This window comes from Leucopleurus acutus (genome assembly GCF_964270905.1).
Source record: "Leucopleurus acutus genome assembly, chromosome: 13".
Lineage (NCBI taxonomy): Eukaryota > Metazoa > Chordata > Mammalia > Artiodactyla > Delphinidae > Leucopleurus > Leucopleurus acutus.
This window is the reverse complement of record NC_139155.1, coordinates 58,049,103-58,070,669: the sequence shown is the minus strand read 5'-3', so window position 1 is coordinate 58,070,669 and position 21,567 is coordinate 58,049,103. Positions and strand designations below refer to the sequence as shown.

The 21,567-nt window shown below is 42.6% G+C and overlaps 1 protein-coding gene across 1 annotated transcript in view; it reads left to right on the top strand.

The window, feature by feature from the left end:
- The window catches only part of L3MBTL4 (L3MBTL histone methyl-lysine binding protein 4), a gene marked incomplete at both ends in the record, with an annotated part of 303,064 nt that overhangs the window by 188,880 nt on the left and 92,617 nt on the right, over nt 1–21,567 (top strand). Inside the window, one exon of the mRNA XM_082853718.1 lies at nt 14,432–14,605. Within this exon, the coding sequence (XP_082709844.1) occupies nt 14,432–14,605 (174 nt within the window). The remainder of the gene's footprint in view (nt 1–14,431; nt 14,606–21,567) is intronic.

The window sequence follows — 21,567 nt, the reverse complement described above, 5'->3', positions numbered from 1 at the left end:
AACATGGGCAGGGAAAGGCTTTCGTGCAACCAAGGAGTGTGCACACGGCCCGTGAACGTTCCTTGTAGGCTCTAGACGGTGACACACTCCACCGAGATACTTCTGAAGACGTGGTCAAGCACTCGTGTATGTGTGTAGAAACTGACTCGTAAATGTGCTGATGTGGCATATCAGAGATAACATTTATTTGCTCTATCTCCAGAAGGTTAAAGTTTGAAACCATAGGGGTCTCGGGCATAAAGGGGATTAGAGTTTTCCCTCTGGAAACAGAGACACTCCCAGCCTGCAAAGGACTTAGTGAGTACTGAGCTGTCATACTTCACAACCTTCAAGTCATCTCTTTGCACTTAAAGTAAAAATTCACCTTAGGACACATCTCGGCTCTGCAGCCCAACGCCTAAGAGGATCGCCCCTCCATCACATTGAGTTTGCACACTGGTTCTGGATATAGATTCTGTTGGCAGTGGCGCCCGTGGGATACCAAGAAGGCTCGGTGGCCCTCTGCTTTTCTTCTCTTTGCTTCAGTGGAATAAGAAAATATTAGAAAGAGACCACAGGAAAGTATGAAAAAGTAATGAAAACCTCTGCCATTTCTAAAGAAAATGAGAAGGTCAGGAGAACCGAATCTGTTGGTGACCCTCTGTATGTTGAGACTCGGACTGGCCCAGGCATTTTCTGGACGCACGGCAGCCTCTGGGAGCTGTGAAGTCAGTGAAAGTATGGGCCACACTTGTTTGTATCTGCACATGTGCATCTATCAGGGAATCTACGATGTTCAGCAGATTCTCAAAAGGATTTCGACTCCAAACAGGCTCTGGAATATTATTTATTAATCCCTCAGAAAGGACCTGCAGGGGAGAGAGCACATCTCGGAGAGTGAGGCTGGCAGGAGGCGGGTCATCCCAGACAGCAAAATGGGAGCTCCATGACAGTGCTGGTGACAGTGACCGCATCCCTCTACCGTGCATGGACACACTTGCATCAATCATGCCCACAGACATGGTATAAACAATAAAACCAGGAGGAAATAGAGAAAACTATTGATGGTTTGCAATGGGAAAACATCTACTAACATTCTGTACTAGAAAGTTTATCATTTGTAAATTATATACGATAATTTTTCTAAGAACATAAACTTCAGTATATAGTTTACAATCTAAAATAAGGACAAGTCAACCCTTGTTCAGGTCCTAAGGTAGTAAAATTCCTAGTAATTTTCATGGTCTAAATAGATAAGTAAACCTTGCATGTGGATAGAAAGCATGGAGTAGAAATTGAAGTCTGACACACTGTCAAAAGTAAAATTTAATGAGTCTAGAGATTTAAACAATTTTTAAAAATCCAACAAAGCGAACATTTAGAACCTGAAGTTTCAAAGAAACTTCCAAAGAACAACCACCTCCAGGGTAAAGTCATGGGTTAATTTCATCCTTTCATCTTTCCTGTCAAGTGCTGCTTTAAAAAGTGGCCCACGACTGGTCGAAAAAGAAAGCGAGTCTTTATCAGGGAGAAGCCAATGTATGATACCACTGAGAAGGGTTCATGTTTTAGACTCAAAAGAAACCCTGAGTTACCTGCACTAGTTTCCTTCCTGCGGAACATCTCTGCCTTCAGCTCTCCCCAAAAACGTGCATCTGCACAGACTCACAGTCCCTTGGAAGCTTCAATAACCGAGCACAGGAGGAGGCTGGGAATGGAGGTGCCTCCCCAGAAAGCTCCGGGGAGGGAAGGGAAACGACCAGCACAGCCCTGCTCCGCGTCCGAGTCTGGGAACAGCCCACCTGCCCTGAGACTGACTCTGCTTCACTCGGTTCTCAGGACGGGCTGCCAGTCAGTGCCTCTAGCTCTGAGATCCGGTTCTACAGAATCACACTGAGAGCGGTTTATGGGCCTGAATAATCTATGCTATTGCAAACTGGACCTAGTTTCAGCTTTCTTAGATTGCAAAACTAATGCATAAATAGAGCTTAAAATGCCAGCTTATCTAGACAGATTTGCCAACAGACACGTACAACTGGAACATTTCTATTGAAACTATGTATGTTTGTAGAGCAAGTTTTTAAAAGATGGTAATTAACAAAATTAAAGACAATAGCACATTTTTTGGGCCTTTTCAAATACTGTCTACCCTCAGGGCCACGCCGGAGCCCCACCTCCTGCCTGGACCCCTCCCCTCCTCCCCCCACCCCAGCCTCACCAGCCGTGTCTCTCTTGTGTGAAGGGTGCTCTTCAGCAGGAAGTCACACATGCTCACACCACCGTAAGGCTGTTAGGAAATCTGTCCCCATCCTGCTGCAGCTGGAGGCTACGGACCACTTGGACTGCTCCTGTGGTGTCTGGCTCCGCAGGGACAACACGGGAGGGCCAAGGCCTCCAGCTCAAAGCAGAAGACCCCCGAAGTCCCGGTGTGTGTTGGCCCTCTCACTCTGAGAGGCTGTCTGTCCCTGCTCACCTGCAGAAGGAGTCCAGAAGGATCCCTCAGTCCTGCGGTTTAAAATGTTAGCAACAGAGGACATTATCTTAGCCCCACCTGTACCATCACACTCAAGACATTTATGTTTCAGTGTTTGACTCCCAGATTAAATAAGTCTCCGAGCCCCACTGGCTATTTTTCTACAGTATGAGTCAGAACCAGCTCTTCCTGCTTGCTGTCCACATCCCGTCTGCCTCACCCCCCATCCCTGAGGCTGGCCCTCTCTTGGCCAGAGCTGCCAGGATAACCTTCCCGACCTTTGACCTTTCTTTCCCAGTTGAAGAACCTCCCGCATCTCCAGGCAGTTGAAACTCTTGGGGCCCCCATATGGTGAGGAAGTGTCTCCACAGCTCTGCTTCCCAGCCCAGTTGGTCTCCTCCCGGGATCATGCATCTCTGTCTCCACGCTTGGGACTGATGGAGGCCAGTCCTATTTCAAGAACCTGCCCCTGTGCCCTCCTCGGTCCTAAATTAATAAACAACAGCAGCAAGAGCAAAAACAATTTTATGAAAACGTTCCCTCCCCAGATTTTATCTGTTTAATGAAATAACGCATATAATGTGATACGCTCTTATCATGCCTGGATACATATTAAATGTTTAAGAAGTCTATGTTCCTATTGTTATGGTTATATCAGTATTAAACATGTACTGTGCATACTAACAATAAACCACAATATAATATCCACTGCTTTTGCGTTTTAGATTTTTAATTCATTTGTTTTTGACCCTCAGGTCAAAGTCCCTTGGGGTAGGCGCTTTACAGTACTCTGGGTTCCGTAACGGCTAGTACAGAGCTGTGCACACAGTGGCGTCCGGTCAGTGTTCATGGAATGAATGAAGCGGCCGCAGCTCTGCCTTGTGCTCCCGGCCTCCACGCACACAGGGGGCTGCTTGGACTCTTGTGTAGCCGGGTTAGGTGGAATGTTTTATCTGGCTGTGTAGATGGAATGTTTGTGTGTATGTGGGTATGAATATTTAAATTCTCATTTAAAAACATGCTAGGATGGAATTCAGAATCTTTTTCTGGCAGAAAATCAAGCCTGTCTCTTCTCTATTTTCTTCTCCTTTCTCATGATTTTATAAATTACAGCTTGTCCCACTAAAAAATTATCCAGATGGCCAGTTCTTCATGTTACATTTTATTCCATGCAGAGAACATGTCTTTGTTTCTAAAGAATTCCTTTCTTACCACATGTTCTATTCTTGCAGCAACTCAGTAAATTTTGGAATGAAATTGAAAAAAAAAAACTAAACAGCTTAAATTCTCTCAAAGTGTTCTAATTTCCCTACTTTTTTTTTTTGTATAATCAACAGTGCCAAAGATGTTATATAAATTTATTAACATCATCAACATCTATTTGGCAAAGCACCTACTATGTACAAGGTGATGTCAGGTATTCCATCATTTTTATTTGCGTTTAATGTATTCAAAGAAAAGTCTAGGGACCTCCCTGGTGGCGCAGTGGTTAAGAATCCACCTGCCAATGCAGGACACATAGGTTCGATCCCTGGTCCAGGAAGATCCCACATGCCGTGGAGGAGCTAAGCTCGTGCACCACAACTACTGAGCCTGCACTCTAGAGCCCACGAGCCACAACTACTGAGCCCGCACACTTAGAGCCCGTGCTCTGCAACAAGAGAAGCCACTGCAATGAGAAGCCCGCGCACCTCAACGAAGACTAACCCCCGCTCACCGCAACTAGAGAAAGCCTGCGTGCAGCAACAAAGACCCAACAGAGCACTAAATAAAGAAAGAAAAGTCTAATCCCAGAGGCGGTTTGGCATAGTATTTCAAAGCCTAGATCTGGCATGAGGCTGCCTGGGTTTCAACCCCATCTCTACAACTTACTAGCTCTGTGGCCTTGCATGACTTACTTCACCTCTCTGTGCCTCAGTTTCTTCATCTATAAAATGCAGATAATAGTATATTGTGAGACTTGAAAGAGTTAACATATAAAGAGAGCTTAAGTCGGTATAGCACAGAGTAAAAACTGTAGAACTATAGTCTGTTTTAGATATTATTATGAATATTAGACTAATCAAGTTGTGTTTTGATGGCATTCTCTCTTTAAATTTTTAAATAATTTCACTGCCTAAATTTAGTAGAAATAAAAAATTTATCTAGTTTAGATTAGTCTGGTCATCTTATGTAAAATATTCTACATGCTGATTCTCACTAACTAATAGTTGAAACAAATTACTCATAAGCTATTCAGAATAGCTTATGGCAGAAAAAGTAGTATTGAATCATATTTTCTTGAAAGAAATGTGTTCGTCTTTATCCACAGTTACATGCCCCCAATCTTTAATATCTCAATGTTGTTTATTTAAATTAAAAAACACAATTTTTTAGCACCTCCCTTCAAGATTTAGTGAGATTCCTAATGTTTGTTCTTATTTCTAATTAGGATGATATTGCTTTACACACATTAAATTACATTAGACGTTTGCCTTTGGTGTGTTAACTAATTTAGGGGGAAGAGAATTGACAATATCTTCAATATGGAGCCTGCCTATATGTATTTGAACCTACAGAAGAGGTTTTATTTGCAGACTGATAAAAGGTCACCTCTTTAAATAGCGATCCAGAATGTATGCTCTGTAATTCTCCAAAAGACTCCTTAATGCATTGCTTACAGGGGAGGGAGGGGCAGCAGGACTCTGGCAAATTCTCTTGTATCTGTTAGAGTTTGGAGGACTTAGGTCGAAGGGTGCTTTTGTTCTCTGATGTGGGCTAGTTTGGTTTTCCTGTTCCATCACACAGACTACACTCGTAAACTTAGCTCATAGGTTTGTCAAGTTGACGGAGTTGTGACTTGAGAACATCTCAAGACAACATGTGAATGCCCTGTTGACACTGAGTCAATATTAGCATTTAACGTGAGGGTTAGATGCATGTGGGTATATGTAAATATACACATATGTAAACATACCTTCACGCATACCCAAATAACTTTTACAATTTCACTTAAATTGAATTTAAAGCCATCCAAAAAATAGGATTATTTCATTATGATCCATCGCCAAAATATATACCTTTAACTTATGGATAATTTTTTAAAATTATGCTTGGAGCATTTTTGAGTTGAACTGTTCTCCAGGTGCTCCTCAGACAACTGTCCTGAGAAAGACTTTCACTTCTAAGAGAAATTTTGTTTTAAAACAATGTGTATTTATAAAAAGAGAAAAAACACTTTCAAGACCTTTGCAGAAATTAAATGTATTTCAAACCAGAATATTCCAATTTAAAATGCATTTGACAGTTTAAGCTATAAAAAAAAATATTGACATGTTCATATCACTTCACCAAAATATTAAAATTAAAAGGGTAAAAACAACTGATAGTAACAGAAACACTCATCGTAATAATGGAAACATACACTTATCACTTGAAATTGTTTTGATTGGATTAATAATGTAGCATATTCATCACTTTACTATTTAATTTACTGCTTAATGTTAACTATGTTGATAATATTCTGTTAGAAATTTTAAACTGTAGATTCTATCAGATCTTCTCCATGTATAGATTATACAAATTACTTAGTACATTAAGCTGGTTACAGCATAAAATTTTAAAGGCCATTAGTGTGCAATTTAGTATACGATCATATTCCTTGAGAATAGTTTATACCTTGGAAGTTTCTAGTAACAATACACTAAAGTACTTTAGAGGAAAGAGACAGACACACACACTTTAACATTCACTCTTGATGCATTTTTCCTTCCCTGTGTAGTTTACTGAAAATATTAACTACAACAGAACAGTTCAGATGACATTTTTGCACACAATCAAAGGGTATCTCCTAATGCATACCAAGTAAATGTCATATGTTGGGTCTGACTTTTTGGTATTAGAACTAACATTAATGAAATGACTAAGCTCATATCTCTAATGAAACAAAAATAAGTGTAGATTGCATTTAATTTTTAATCTATTTCTGTATACACCAACAGGGTTCATAACCTTGGGATGTACTGTTGTCTTTATCAGTTTAAAATCTGTGAATATTCCAAATACCATATCAGGATCCCAGTAGGCTAGGTTGTGATGGGGACCGAGTCCTCTCCAGGAGGGGGCTGGTTCTCCACCTCTGCAGTTGGGCCTTTGTTGTTTCATCTGGATGATGGGTAGAGATGCCAGGAAGCAAAAAGGGGCAGGTGTTTTTTTCTGTAAGGACAGAGGCAGCTGCTAGGAGGAAAGATTCAATCTGGGATAGCTAAATAGGGAGACGGGAAAGAGAGAAGCCCACGTGGGCTGACCTGGGGGACATTGATTAAGGTAGGAGGATGAGAAATTGAGAGCAAGTCCTGTGATGATTGAGATATTCAGTCTTTTTTTTTTAAGTTGTATGATTGAACAGTTTTATGACTTATTTCTTTAGAAAATGATACGCTGCTTAGGCACAAGATAGCCCAGATTTATTCAGTTCACACTGATGTGAACAATAAATATAGCTACAGAAACTTGTTATGGATACACAATATAAAAAGATGCAGATTGTGACATCAGTAACATGAAAAGTGAGAGGAGAAGTAAAAGTATAGTTTTTATATGCAATGGAAGTTAAGTTGTTATCTGCTTAAAATAGGCTGCTATAACTTTAAGATGTTTTATGTAAGCCTCATGGTAATCACAAAGAAAAAACCTGTAGTAGATACAAAAAGATAAAGTAATCCAAGCGTACCACAGGGGGAAAGAAAGAAATCGTCAAATTGCAAAGGAAGACAACTAGAGAGGAAGAAAGGAACCAAGAAAATATAAAACCTTCAGAAAACAATTAACAAGGCATTAATAAGTCCTTCCCTATCAATAATTACTTTAAATGTAAATGGATTAAATTATCCAATCAAAATACATAGAGTGACTGAATAGATTATTAATAAAACAGGTTCCAAATATATGCTGCCTACAAGAGACTCACGTCAGCTTTAAGGACACACATAGGCTGAAAGTGGAGGGATGGAAGAAGATATTCCATGAAAATGGTTATCAAAAGAGAGCAGAGGTGTTGTACTTATGTCAGATAAAATAGACTTTCAGTCCAAAACTGTTGTGAGAGACAAGGGTCATCATGTAATGATAAAGTCAATTTATCAAGAAGATACAACAATTGTAAATATATATGGAGTCACCATTAGAGAACCTGAATTTATAAAGCAGATATTAACAGAAGGAGAGCGAGAAATAAATGGAAATTTTAGAATGAAAAATATACCACAAATAAAAGGGATCATTAGTATTATATTTTGTATCAGAATGACTTTTTTAAAATTAAAAACTCATGAGCATTTAATTTGTGCCAGTCACTATACAAGGACCTTGCCTAGATTGTCTCATTTAGTTTTCACAAAAATCCCTGTACTGTCACCATTTTATAGATGAGGAAATGAAAAACAAGCCTCTGGTACTAGTAGCTTTAATACAGTTTTCTAGTTCTTATATCTGTGCTTTTCAGTGCTTAACTTGAGTAGTAATTCTCTTCTAACTTCTTAATTGGCCATGTTAGCAAGTTTATAATACGTAGGATGATTTTACAGGCTGAATTACCCCAGAGAAAAGTATTTTTATTTATTTATTTTTTATTTTAAATTTTTATTGGAGCATAGTTGATTTACAGTGTTGTGTTAGTTTCGGGTGTACAGCAAAGTGAATCTGTTATACATATACATATATCCACTCTTTTTTAGATTCTTTTCCCATATAAGTCATTACAGAGTATTGAGTAGAGTTCCCTGTGCTATATAGTAGGTCCTTATTAGTTATCTATTTTATATATAGTTGTGTGTATATGTCAATCAGAAAAGTATTTTTGGAGTCAAATTTGTTTCATCCAACTCTTTGAAGTCTGAGTTATATAGATGTAGACTTCTTCTAACTCTACTTATGAAACTTTTGTTCTTAATATTCATACGTTTTTCTTACTGTGTGCATTAAGTTTTCTAGTATTTTTAATGACAATTAAGTGACAATATCAGCTATTTTATGGACAAAAGTTAGAAAGTTTACCTGTAATATATCTTGGGTAAACTCACTTTAATATATCTTGGGTAAACTCACTTTTTTCTTTTTTTTGGGGGGGTGGCGGGGGGTCAGGTAAACACATTTTAAAGCCTCAGGAATTTGAAGAGAATTGACTCAGACCTTAAAATCTTACATATACCAGTTGAGTTTTGCTCATCTCTGTATTTGAGAACAATGTAATAGAAATTGCGTTATATCCTCAGTAGATACTATAACGTATTCTTGGAACCTTCCTGGTCTATATCCCTGGCCTCTCTCTCTCTCTCTCTCTCTGTATGTATATATATCTCATTTATACTTGCTCACAATCCTCATAGAAGTAAAATCGGTAACAGTTTAAGTCCTATGTTAGCTTTTAAAAGTTTCCGTAGAAAGTATTACAGATATTCTATAATTCCAGTAAACCTGTGTTTATCGTGCCTTTCAGTACCATTGGCCAAGAAATCAATATTTTCTTAAAAATAAAAGATATTCATTTAACATACTATGTAAGTTTAAGCTACCCACATATTAAAGTTAAATGGCAGTGAGGACAAATGGTCTTCTGTTCACCAGGGAACATCGTGGGTGGGAGGGGGGTGCTGCTCTTAACGCGACAGGTAGGATGTAGGACCTGCCAGCGGGCTGGGGATCTTGGTGTCATCAGGGCCCAAGGCCAGGCTGCAAGGCAGGCAGCATTTATCTTGCTCCCTCCCGTTTCCTGGCTGACCCCCTTCTCTGAGAGTCTTAGCCCCTTACCCTCTGGCAGGGGCAGCATCCAGGACTTTCCTGCCGCCTTTGCTGTGGGAGGCCAACCCCTCAGACAGTCTCTTCCGGGAGCGCTTCCCCATACGAGGCCCCCACTCACTCCAACAAGTAAATTCTTACGTTTTGAACCTAAGCGAAGAGACTTTAGCATGTAACCTCCCAGCTCAGATATGTTGTCTTATCTAGGTCTTAGAAAGAAAAGAATATAACTGGATAAAAAAATAATTGAGACTAAAATACAAAAGGCAGTGGGCTTCCTGGAGGGGTGGCTTAGTTGCATTAGAGAACTCTTTACAGTTTAACTACATCCCTAATTCCTGGGCTACATGAGGGCATATTCCTAGATCAGGGCTCCTCCTGGGAGCTACTTGCCTTTTGGGGATGACTTCACTTTTCTGGATCAGCAAAAATGTTGTCAATGACCTGACACTCTTCCTGAAATATTGCTGACCTCTGTGTTTTCATTTATGTTTTGAAGTACAGCACCCAAGGGGCTCTTTCATCTTTGCCATTTTGCTTAAATTTGTAACGCCTCCCTACCCTTATAACATCATGTCACAGAGAGAAAATGCAAATCAGTACTTGGGAAGGGAGGGAATTCAGAGTCTGGAGGAGGCCGCTCTGGCTGGAAGGACTCTGGTGCCTGAGGCCCCTCCGGCCACCCTGAGGGTGTAGCTGCACAGGGGTTGGGAAGCTACCAATTAGGTGTGTGGTGACAGCTTAGTTATAACCTCGTGGTCCAGACTGTCCATCTCCCGGGATTTGACAGATCGTGGCCCATTATTTTCAGCAAAACAAGGTAGTCAGAGACAAGCAGGAACCACACTTGCTGCTTGGGTATGAGAAGATGAAAACATTGTAGATACAAGATGATCATGTGGTTGGATGTGCAGAACCTCCGGAGTCCAAGGGGTTTGGAAATCAGCAGGTGCTATCTAGACTCTTGGAATTGGAGCTGCACGGGAAGAATCCAAAATGAAGGTGGGATCCCAGCCAGTGGGTAAAGCACAGTAGGAGAGAATAATTCAGGGGGAGAAGCACATAGGCGACTGGCCAGCTGGTATCGGGGAAGCGGGGGGCCTGGCTGCCTAGGTTGGGATTAGGAGGCAGAGAGCCTCCTAATGGGAGATGGCCCGACAAGAACCAAGTAGGAACGTAGGGCCTCTGTCCCTCGGATCAGGACCGGTCCTGAGAATACGAGGAAACTGCACCGACCTGTGGAATCAGGTGCCCCTGCTGTGGAAGGAAGGAGAATTGAGAGGCTGAGGACCCTCCCGGGCGTGACACCACCTGCCGTGATTCAGTGCCAGCCACTCCAGCCCTCGCTCCCCGCCCCCTGCCCCATTACAACCAGCAGGGGAGCCCCCAAGGATGCTGCTGCGTCCTTATTTTTCTCTTTCTCCTCAGATGTTAAAAATCCTACTTAAATATTCTGAAAAGCAAAACTAGTATTTTTAATGGCAGCCGTTTTTATGTTTTCTTCTGTTTATCAGGAGGGCTACTAGGATCTCAGTTTTCAGTCTCTCCAGAAATCTCTCTTAAAGTTTGTCTGCAGCTGCCTAGCAGTGTTTTGCTTATTTAGCATTCACCCTCTATTCATCTGTCTTGCTGATGAACTTGGGCCTGACATATTTTATAAATTATTTGGTTGAACTGTATAAAATTCCCAATATCCTACTGTCTCTGACTTTTAAAAACTGTATAGCTCCTGCTCTCTCTTCCTTCTTTCCCTGCCGACAGCAAACACATGTTGAATTAAGGAGGGATGGGGAGCTGGTCTGCTGCATCAGAAGAACCCCGCCTCCCCCAGGATGCCGTCTCAGGCCTTCCCTCCTGGCCTGCGGTTTTCATGCCTCCTTATCATGGTCCATTATGAGCTTAAATTTGAATATGCCACTTACCTGTCTGTCAAGAAGCTATCACATTTTACCTTGACCAACAGAGCCTTAAGTCACAGAAATTTCAGCTTATGTCAGCAATTTTCTAAAAAGACTGTGTCTTCAGAACCTTTTCCCCCAGTATTTGGCTAAATCAAAAGTGAGCGTTAAGTAGCTGTATCACACCTAGGACAACCACTTCAATCAGATTTTTCCTATGTGTACAGATTTATGCAGTCACGTATGTTCTTCCAAACACACACACACACACGCATGCGTGCGTGCGCATGAGTAAGGGTCTACATGTGCAGGAGGGCAGGCTGACATTTGGGATGTCATCTCTTTAACATAAATATTTCTCTGCATTGAACGCAAGTAAGCGCAGTGTTGCAATCCAGAAACTTGTTCACAGCAGAGCCCAGGTGGAAAATGGTGCAGACAATGCAACCGAAAGCCCCCTCATCCTGTTCCTTTCGTCCCTTCCCTTTGTCTCCCATCATTATCTTCTTTCAGGTTCTCCACCAGCATCTTCTGCAAAATATGTTTTTGTCATTTAATATGGGGTGGGCCAAAAAGTTCGTTTTGGATGTTAAGGAAAAACTGGAACGGACTCTTTAGCCAACCCAGTATATTCTTTTGAACGTCATGCTTTTTTCTGATCTGTGTAATCCTGAGATACTTTGTCATATGCGCCGCCTCCCACAGTCGAGAAATACTGCATTCTACGGATGCTCCGAGGCGTTGCATTTAGTCTTGCATGCCTGAGTACCTGAGAGACAAAGAGAGCTAGAATGGGATTAGGAAATAAATGAATGTTTAAGTGAGTAAAAAGATTGATTAATGAATGAAGATTGAGGGAAACAAAATTTCTCTCAACTTAAGCAAGTACTGAACAAGAGGATGAATGGTAGCTTCTACAATCCTGGATAGATAAGCCTGAGGAAGAGACAGCAGGAGTGTCATGCAGTACGAGTCGTGTGGGGTAATTACATGGAATTTAGAAAATTCATGACCGTAATGATCATTAAAAAATCTCAAATTGGGAGTATATATTAGATGGATAGCAAAGCTTCCGAGTGGTAGTGTCTTCATGAAAACTCAGCTGTGCTTAAAATAAACATTTCCCCATCTCCCTTAGGTTAGCCTAATGCCTTTCAATTTTCATCTGCAGAAAGTTCTTTCTAAAAATCTCCCTTAAATCTCATATGCTGCAGCCTAAACCAGTTGGTCCTGCTGGAAACTGCTTTATCACCTCTGCACTTCTCACCCAGGACCCAGCATGGGCTGACTTATTTTCCCCTAGACATTAACCGTGGCAAACCCTGTACTGCTTTCCCTGTGAATGCTTGCCTTGGCTACACTTTGCACAAAAATTACATTCCTTTTCTTTGATGGTGCTAAAAATGTTTTCCCACTTCTGCCCACGTGATTGATGCTAATAATTAAGTGATTTATTTTGGGGTTTCCCAAGAAGGTGCCCAGTAACTTTGGGAAATTGCTTATCCTGTGTGAGCCTGTTTTCTAACCTAGAAAAAAATATGTCAATGCCATCTTTGGGTATTTAGTACTAAATATTAGAGATAATATATGTGAAACACCTTGTATTGCAACGGGTCCATGTAAACACTCAATAGGGGAGCTTTTGTTCTTATTATAAATTGTATTTATTGGTATATATCCCAACTTCTTCACTAGATTTATATTCTCCAAAGTGCTTAGCATGTAGCACATGCTCAGTTAGTGGGTTGTTGAATCAATAACGGAATAAACTAAGAAGTAGTGCCAATTAATATTAACTACAGAACATGCATCCATAGGGGCGCCCCTGTCTGGCAAAGTACAGGTCCACCCTGGCATATTGGGCAAGGCTGGTGTGTTATCAGAACCACCCCATCCCAAAGTCCAGAAGGCCCGTTCTAGATCCAGGTTGGTACTAAAGTCCTCTGAGGTTAGACTGTGTATAAGTGCTCCCTGGAAAACTCAAATCTACTGTAAAACAGAGGAAAACTGCATTGCTCCCTGATTTTATCATGACTTTAAAATACCAAAAGCAAACTTTCACATATCAGAAAGGATTTATTGTGCACCATATACCAGCAAATTTATAGTAAGCAGGAAGTGAGTTCCTAAAAAAAGAGCCAACTGCCAAGGTACTGATGCATCTGAGTCTGTGCTCCCCAAATGTAAAGGATGACAGCACTGTCGTAATGAGAGCAGCTACCACGTGTGTGTGTGTGTGTGTGTGTGTGTGTGTGTGTGTGTGTGTGTGTGTGTGTGTGTGTGTGTGTGTGTGTGTGTGTGTGTGTGTGTGTGTGTGTGATTCCTCGTGGTCACAACAGCCCGTAGGAGCTGGATCTGATTTTCCCATTTCACTGGAGGGGAACTGGAGCTCGGTGGACCAGCTCCCTCAGGGTTGTGGGCGGGGAACCGTCTTGCCTGGTTGGCCCCTGACAGCATCTGCCTCGTTCCCGGCAGCACAGAGATTGGGGGCCTCTGGGGACAGGAACGTGGGCACAGAAATCTACCAGAGACAACCGATCACCTGTGACAGGAGCCAGAGCCTCTGCCCTGAGCCTGCTGTCAGCCTCCTAACACATCCTGGAGTCAGGATTCAGCCTTGACTGTGGTCTCTCCTCTTTCACCCACAACCGGCCCTTCACGTTCAAACACAAAACTTCCTAGCTGGTTTCAGGAGGATGAAGCAGTCATCCAGATACAGTATTTCTGGGTACATGAATGATAAGAAGTAAAAGCATGATATTCTCTGATTACTGGTAAAGATGTTTAGTTACCCCATAGTATTTTGTGATACAGGTAGTCAAATTAGAGCTTGAATATTGGAGGATACAAACTGAGTTAGGTGTTTACATGACATTTTCGCTGCTCCATTGGATGTACACCTTTAGGTTATTCTTAGATTTTTAAGGTGTTTTTTTTTTTTGGCCTCACAGCATATGGGATCTTAGTTCCCCGACCAGGGATCGAACCCAAGCCCTCTGCGTTGGAAGCGCAGAGTCTTAACCACTGGACCACCAGGGAAGTCCTTCAGATTTTTAAGTTTTTTAGATTGTGAAAACCGTATTGCTGATGACTGTACCTGTAATGTCTGTTGACCGGTGTCTATGGTCTGGCACCTGAGATCTTCGCAAAGGACAATATAAAAGAAACTTAACCTGAGTGTGTTCAGTGAAAGGAGAATGTCTCTATTCAGCTTTTCAATAGTGGATCTATGTCTGTTCCAATGACAGTACAGCCCTGATGTATCACCCTAAACTGACGCCTGTGCTCTCATTTTTATACAAACCAGTGCCTTTGGCTGCCCGTATTCGGACATGAACTTGAAAAAGGAGGCAACGCTTCACGATCGTCTGCGAGAACAAACACAGGCAAACGTGGACTCAGACCCTGCACATTCAAAATCGAAAAACCTCTGTAGTTTGAACTTCAATGGAAAACATGAAAAGGTGAAGAGCCAGTCCAGGTAAGGAACTTCTGAAAATGTGAACCAGAGAGTAAAGCGTGTAGAACAGAAAAGAACAAACTTGTGGGTAATAATAGTTTCTTGTGTTTCTTCAAAATCTTTCTTTATTCTGTATATTATTGTGTTCACTGGCTCATAGAATTCATCTAAGCCTTGACATTTATTTGAAAAATATTTTTTCTTACTTCATCCTCAAAAATTTGAATTTACCTCTAAGTGTAGATATTACATGTAGGCAACAGAAAGCAAATCTCACGTGTAAATTCTGTAAGACTCCCTGTATCTCTGGAGTCATCTCACAGGTGGCATCTCTCTGGGCACGTGGCCCAGTGTTCGCATCCTCTTGGTCCCATCAGGATCCCCTCGCTCACCTGGTACTTGTCATCTTTAATCCAAAAGTCCCTCAGGTACGATTTCCTTACTCTGAATAGTTCCTGTTTTGATTTATCAATGGCACATCATCCTTTTGTTCCTAAATGTAAACTTATGACTTTAAGGATCAGTTCTCAATTTTTATTTACTTATAATCATTTTCTAAGAAGCTACAGATGCAACCTTATTTGCTCTTTTTTAACCTAAATGAGTAAATAAATAACATTTTAAGATAAAAGTTTCATCCTCCATGCTGGGAATTATAAACACAGGAGAATCTAATTACAAGTAAACAACTGGAGACCAGACGGAGATGGAGCCATGAAAGGCTCGGCAGAGGTGAGAAGTGGGTGTTTTTCAGGCCCCGCTGCAGGCAGAAGGCTCTGGCATTCAAGGTTGAGCTTTCGAGGAGCTGCTATGGGAGGGGCTGCTGGTTCTCCGGACCACCATCACCCACCCCCGGCACCCCACAGCCCTCGCCCAGCCCTGCCCTTCCCGTTCAGCACGTGGGAGAGGAATGTGCGCACCTCTCTGTGAGGGCAGACTTTCCAGGAACCCCTTTCTGCCCTTTCACCCTTCAGTCCCAGCGTGGATGCTCCTTTACTGCCAAGGTCTGTTCACTGGGAGAGTTTGGCTCCTAGGACACACTTTTCACGTGGAGTTTACGTCCTGGACTGTGCCTTTTCTTCTTTTTATAGAGCATCTAGGCGACGTTGCATTTTCGTTAAGCAGCTGATTTTGAGCGTGGTCGCTGTGCACGGGGCCACCCGTCACCCTCCGCAGCGCGCGCCCCATCCTCTTCCTCCGGGTACCGCACAGCCCCTCTGCCGCATGTTATCTTGGTTTTCTCCTTTGCTGTACACCCACTCCTCTTGCCGGAACTGTACGGGGTCTAGTTTTTCTTTACTGCTTTTCACACCCACACCATTTACAACTTCAAGTGGCTGAGAGCTCGAACAGCTTTTCCATTTCCTAGTTGAGGGAGTTTTTTCTTTTTTTTAAAAAAACTGTTTTCCAGGGAACAGCGCTTGTTTATTCCAGAGACCAGTGCATCCATTTGCTGTTACTCTTTTTGTTCTGTTATCTTTCTTCCCCCCAAATAAAAACTCAGCCTCTCTTGTGAACATTTTAGACATTCATCCCCAATGTCAAAAGTCAGAGAGAATAAACAGCTCTTTGAACTGTTTTAAAAAACGATGACTCCGTCGTGTTCTCTCGGAGGTGAGCCCGGCCTTTCTCTTCAGCACGGGTGTACGGCTCCTCCGTCCCTAACTCGCCTTTCAATACATCGCTGTGTGCTTTACCGTTTTGAGGGGGTTTTGCGCTGAAATGTGTCAAATAAGCATAATTACTACAGATAGAAAAAGCAGAGAATGTTAGTTGATAACCAAACAAAACAATTACACATGATCCTATTCTGTCAGATCCTGTTTCATGAATGCACAGAGCTGTGCGAGCGGCTGCGTGGAAGAGGGGGAGTCTCACGGTCCACATCTCGAATTGTTAAGCCTTCTTTTTCTTTCACATCCCAAGACCAAAGCCATTCTTGCACTCCAATCCCCGTCCTCTTTTTTTAAACCAGTCGTCACAACAAAACGATGTTCGGGTCAAGTGGTCTTGGCAGTAGTACTCACTTTGACCTGCTTCCATCCCCATGACCTCCTGTTCACGGTCCAGAATTCCAGCTCAAAGACAAAAAGAACAAGGAAATCGACAAGGAAGAATATGTAGGCTAATGATGAGCAGCTAAAATTTATTTCAACTCTTCTCACAGTTTACTTGTGGTAATCTCCTGAGGCTGCCTCTCCTCTAACCCAAACCTCTGCTCTTAAAATCACAAGATACCGTGTACAGGTGGAGGAGAATGTTTAAATCCCATCTCTCCTCTTCTACATGCTGAGGAAAAATAATTTGTGGTTGGCACGTGTCCAAGGATAGACAAGGGGGTGAAATGAGTGAAAATCAGGTCTTTAATTTCCTCTGGCGTCCAGTGCATCCATGGTCTCTGAGCCCTGGACAGGCCTGCTCTAACTTCTCACACAAGCAACGCTGTCACCTTAGCATCTCCAGGCTTCTCGCAATTCCAGTGCAAAATATAAAATTATCTCTTGACCTTCTTACGAAATCAATTAGATGCTGCCCCAAAGTTTAGGGAATTGTGTATTTTCCTTAACTGCATCCCAGTTTTGTGTTTAGTTTTAAAAAGCATGTTTGTTCTCATGTTAATCTTTGGAGAGGGAGTTATTATTAGTAAATTTTAAGTCTCCATGACTTAGCAGTGGAAATAGTCTGTTTATGTTCACATTTTCTTAGTAGAGGGTCATGTTATGAATTCGAGTGCATTATATGCTACTAAATGTTTATAGGATTCATCTTCACAGTAGTACGATTGCATGTTAATATAAGTTTAAATAGTCAGATTCACGTTAGGTCGCCATTACTGAAAAACCATTATGCTGTGGGCTTCCCTGGTGGCGCAGTGGTTGAGAGTCCGCCTGCCGATGCAGGGGACACGGGTTCGTGCCCCGGTCTGGGAAGATCCCACATGCCACGGGGCGGCTGGGCCCGTGAGCCATGGCCGCTGAGCCTGCGTGTCTGGAGCCTCTGCTCCGCAACGGGAGGGGCCACAACAGTGAGAGGCCCGCATACCGCAAAACAAACAAACAAACAAACAAAAAACTGTTATGCTGTAAATATATTCCCTCTTTTGGTGCTAGTAGAGTGATTAGTACTATATTCATGGTGCATTAAACGGAGGCAAATGACCTTAACACTTGAGCATCTTTCATCTGGGAACGTACTCTAGGGTGGATACCTTAATTTGTTTGACAGTTTATAGTCTTCAGATACATTACCTTTAAAGTTTCCCATAATCTTGTGATTTAGGCAAAACAGACATTATTGTCATTATATTGTATGTTGTATATACATATATACAACTATATATATGTTGTATATATAGTATTGTCACTTATTGATGAAGAAGTAGAGGTTCTTACTAGTAGCTAATCCAGGACATAGGTCTTCCGGTTAAATCCAGCATATTCTTAGTTCAGTAAACTGATAATGGCAACAAGAGATTTATCAACAGTAATACTAATACTGATATCATACACTTATTAGCTTGTGCTGCAAAGCATTGTGGTGAGCAATTCACATACATGGTCTTGGGAATTTTATTTCATCCTCACAACAACTCTGGTTTTATAACGTAGGCACCTGGAGGTTCAGAGAGGTTAGGCAAAGCGTGCAGGACCACACAGATAATTAGTAGACGAGGTGGGGTCTGAGTCCAGAACTACCTGACCCTAAATCCTATACATGTTTTCAATGGCATCAGGCTGGCAAAAGGATGGCAGTTGGAGGCTCTGAAGATGCCTGGCTGGGTTTATGTTTAGACTTTCTGCTGCTCTTCAGGATTCTCAGGGTCGTCTTGTGAGGCATTTATTTCTTATTTTGTGAACACAGAACTACTGAAGGGGAAGAATCTCAACCATGTTTGCCCCAAACTGTTTATTCTTACGTATACTATATAATGCAAGTCTTCCACCTGAACACGTTTCTTTGTAATAGGTACTAAAGGCTTCGATCTGCAACGGGGGAATAAAATTATACTCATCAGACAGTTTCATCATAAGAAAATTACTTGAAATGCAGCTGCCCCCCCGCGCCCTATATTACGTTAGCTGGCTTCCCCGGGCCTGTGTAGGACATTTTTTCCAGTCCCCTTCCCCATCCACCTGGGTATTCTTTAATAACAACTTCTGCCTCTAATTTACACAGTCGGCAGGACCATTCGTTAAAAAAGCTGTCATATTCAATCACGGCTATTAAGAAAACCTAAGAAAATGCCTAATATAGCTCAGTTTGTTTTTCATAATGCCTGCCATATTATAAATTTTACGTACTTCCCAAAGGCCTATATTGACAATAAAAATGGCTGGGAAAGATTATGGTAATCGCAGAGAATGGCAGGCAGTGGAGTAGTTCCTTAATGATCCTCGTAGTAAACTGCTCAGCTATGAGCCAACTAGCTTGTTTGCACGACTCAGATTACCTTCTGTGAGGTCCGTTCTCAGAATTTAACCAGTGTTAGCCGGTTGTTTCGTGTATGAACCTTCCAAGTCCTTAAAGAGGTTTCCTTGAGCCCGTCAGCCTTTGATCTTGCTCCTTCCCATGTAAATTCTCTGCTTTCGGAGGCCAAGCCTCTGGGCGTCCACTCACGCCCTGTCACCATCCGCAGTCGTGTTCTTCCTCCTGCGCGGGTGCCTTTGTTCCCATTCTTCCTGCCTCCTCTACTCCTGCTGCGTGTTCTCTTCTCCAAGGCTCATCTCTGTCTTGAAACTTTCCACAGCAGTTCAGCCCGTGTGAGCTTCTTGACCTTAGAGATGGTGTTCTACACATCTGTGTATTTTTCACGTCTAGTTCAATGCCTGACGCTTAGCCGGTACTTGACAAATCAAATAGATGTTGAGCACCCGTGCGGTGCCAGGACTCCGCTGGGCCCTAGGGTGTGGATCGGATGAGAGCGAGGCCCCTTCCTTGTGCTTTGGGTCTGCTCCACGCTTTGTGTCTCCTTGAGCCTTTTTGATACTTGTTTTGCACATGTGCCTTATTTTCTCAAAAAGATTGGAGGCTGCTAAGGAGCGAGAAGCAGTTTTTATTATGCTTGCATTTTTCCTTCACCACTGTTCGCATTATAGTTCTTAGTGAATCGTAGTTGACTGATTCAGGTACATACATACATTTGTTTTCCCATAACAGTCTCAATGTCTTTACCTGTAAAATGAATACAATATCCGAGGCTTAGGTTTTTGAACAGAGGTGTATAGATGCAGATAGATAGAGATGTATGACTGGGCCTGGAACATAGTAGAAACTATTGAAATAATAATTCCGTATCTTTCTTCCATTTTTATAAAACTTGTTGATCTTAAAGTCTTGCAGTTGGACTGGTTCTAGCTGTGTCTGTAGCACACATCTTTGCACCAAACATAGAAATTTAGCCCTTTGTGTATTTATTCGGAACTAAAGTAAACTCCTTAATCAAGTGAGCAGTGATCAAAACACCGGGACACCCGGGGTCCTCAGGGTCTGGGGAGGACTGTGGTTGGACAGGAAGCCCCCGGCCGTCCGGACAGCCCCCTCCCACTCCATACTTCCAGCTGGACTCTGAGGGACCTCCAGCCAAGTGTGACGATCCTGGAGCTCTACAGTTGGAAAAGGACTCAGAAGGTTATCTCATCCAGCTTCTACAACAGAGAAATAAGGTTGTTAAAGTCAAGCATTTAGTCCCTTATTGACACTGTCATTAGTGGCAGCCCTGAGCCCTCTGACCCCGGGTCATTGCTCTGCTCACCATCCCATCCCTCCTCCTCCCCCAGAGTGAGGTCAGAACAGAGCCGGTTTATGGCGTTATAAATAACTGAACAGCACGTACCTCCCTGAATTCAGAATCCGGACCATAGCCGTTCATTTATTCATCATTTATCCATTGAACAAACCTTAGAAAGGCACTGTTCCAAACTCCAGTGAGACAGCATTTAAGAAAACAGACTAAAATCCTTGTTCTGTTTTTTTTTTTGTTTTTTGTTTTTTTGCGGTATGCGGGCCTCTCACTGCCGCGGCCTCTCCCGTTGCGGAGCACAGGCTCCGGACGCGCAGGCTCAGCGGCCACGGCTCACGGGCCCAGCCGCTGCGCGGCACGTGGGATCTTCCTGGACCGGGGCACGAACCCGCGTTCCCTGCACCGGCAGGCGGACTCTCAACCACTGCGCCACCAGGAAAGCCCTAAAATCCTTGTTCTTATTAAGCTTTCACTTAGTGGTACGAAAACCCACGCTGGTAAGTGGCGGGATGAGGATCCGAACTCAGGCAGGACGACTCGTCCCCGCAGCCCAGGCACTGAGCTAGTTCACTCATGGCACTGATGCTTCTTCATCCAGCGGGTTCGTGCGGAGCGTCTGCTGTGGCCCAGGGGTCCCGTCCCCGCGGGGAGCATATTTTCAGGGAGAGGAGGCGGAGGAGGGGAAACAAAGATAAACCAAATGGAAGAGAGACTCACAGACTGTGGTAACTGACAAGGAGTGAAAGGGGACCTTGGTCTCAGCAGTTACGCACCTTAAATTCTTGGAGACCCTAGGCAGATCCAGGCCATTAAGACAAGTTAAAGGGTTCTGTTGACTGTTTTGCAAATTGAAACCGAAACCAGCCTGTCAAAGATCAGCTCAGGGGTGTAGACGGAAGCTGTGATGCGATGAAAGGACCTGGCCTCCTGGATTCCACTTGCCTCTGTGCCTCTGGCACCTTCACTGTAGTCTTGTGTTTCTAAACAAATTTATAGTCTTGCTAAAATGTGATAAAATAACCAATGTATGCCTTAGAAAGATCTTTTAAAATGTCCTTCTATGCTGATTTTCATGAGGCATTTTATGATTTATTGTGGATCTCTGGATTTCTGGAATCCTGCCTTGGCTCAGGCCCTTAGTAATTAAATACTGAGAACAGTGTGTGCTAAAGTGTCTGTGGTTTCTTCCGTCAAGGAAATATTGGTGTTCCCAATCCCCAGAAAAACGAAACTTTGTTGCCTA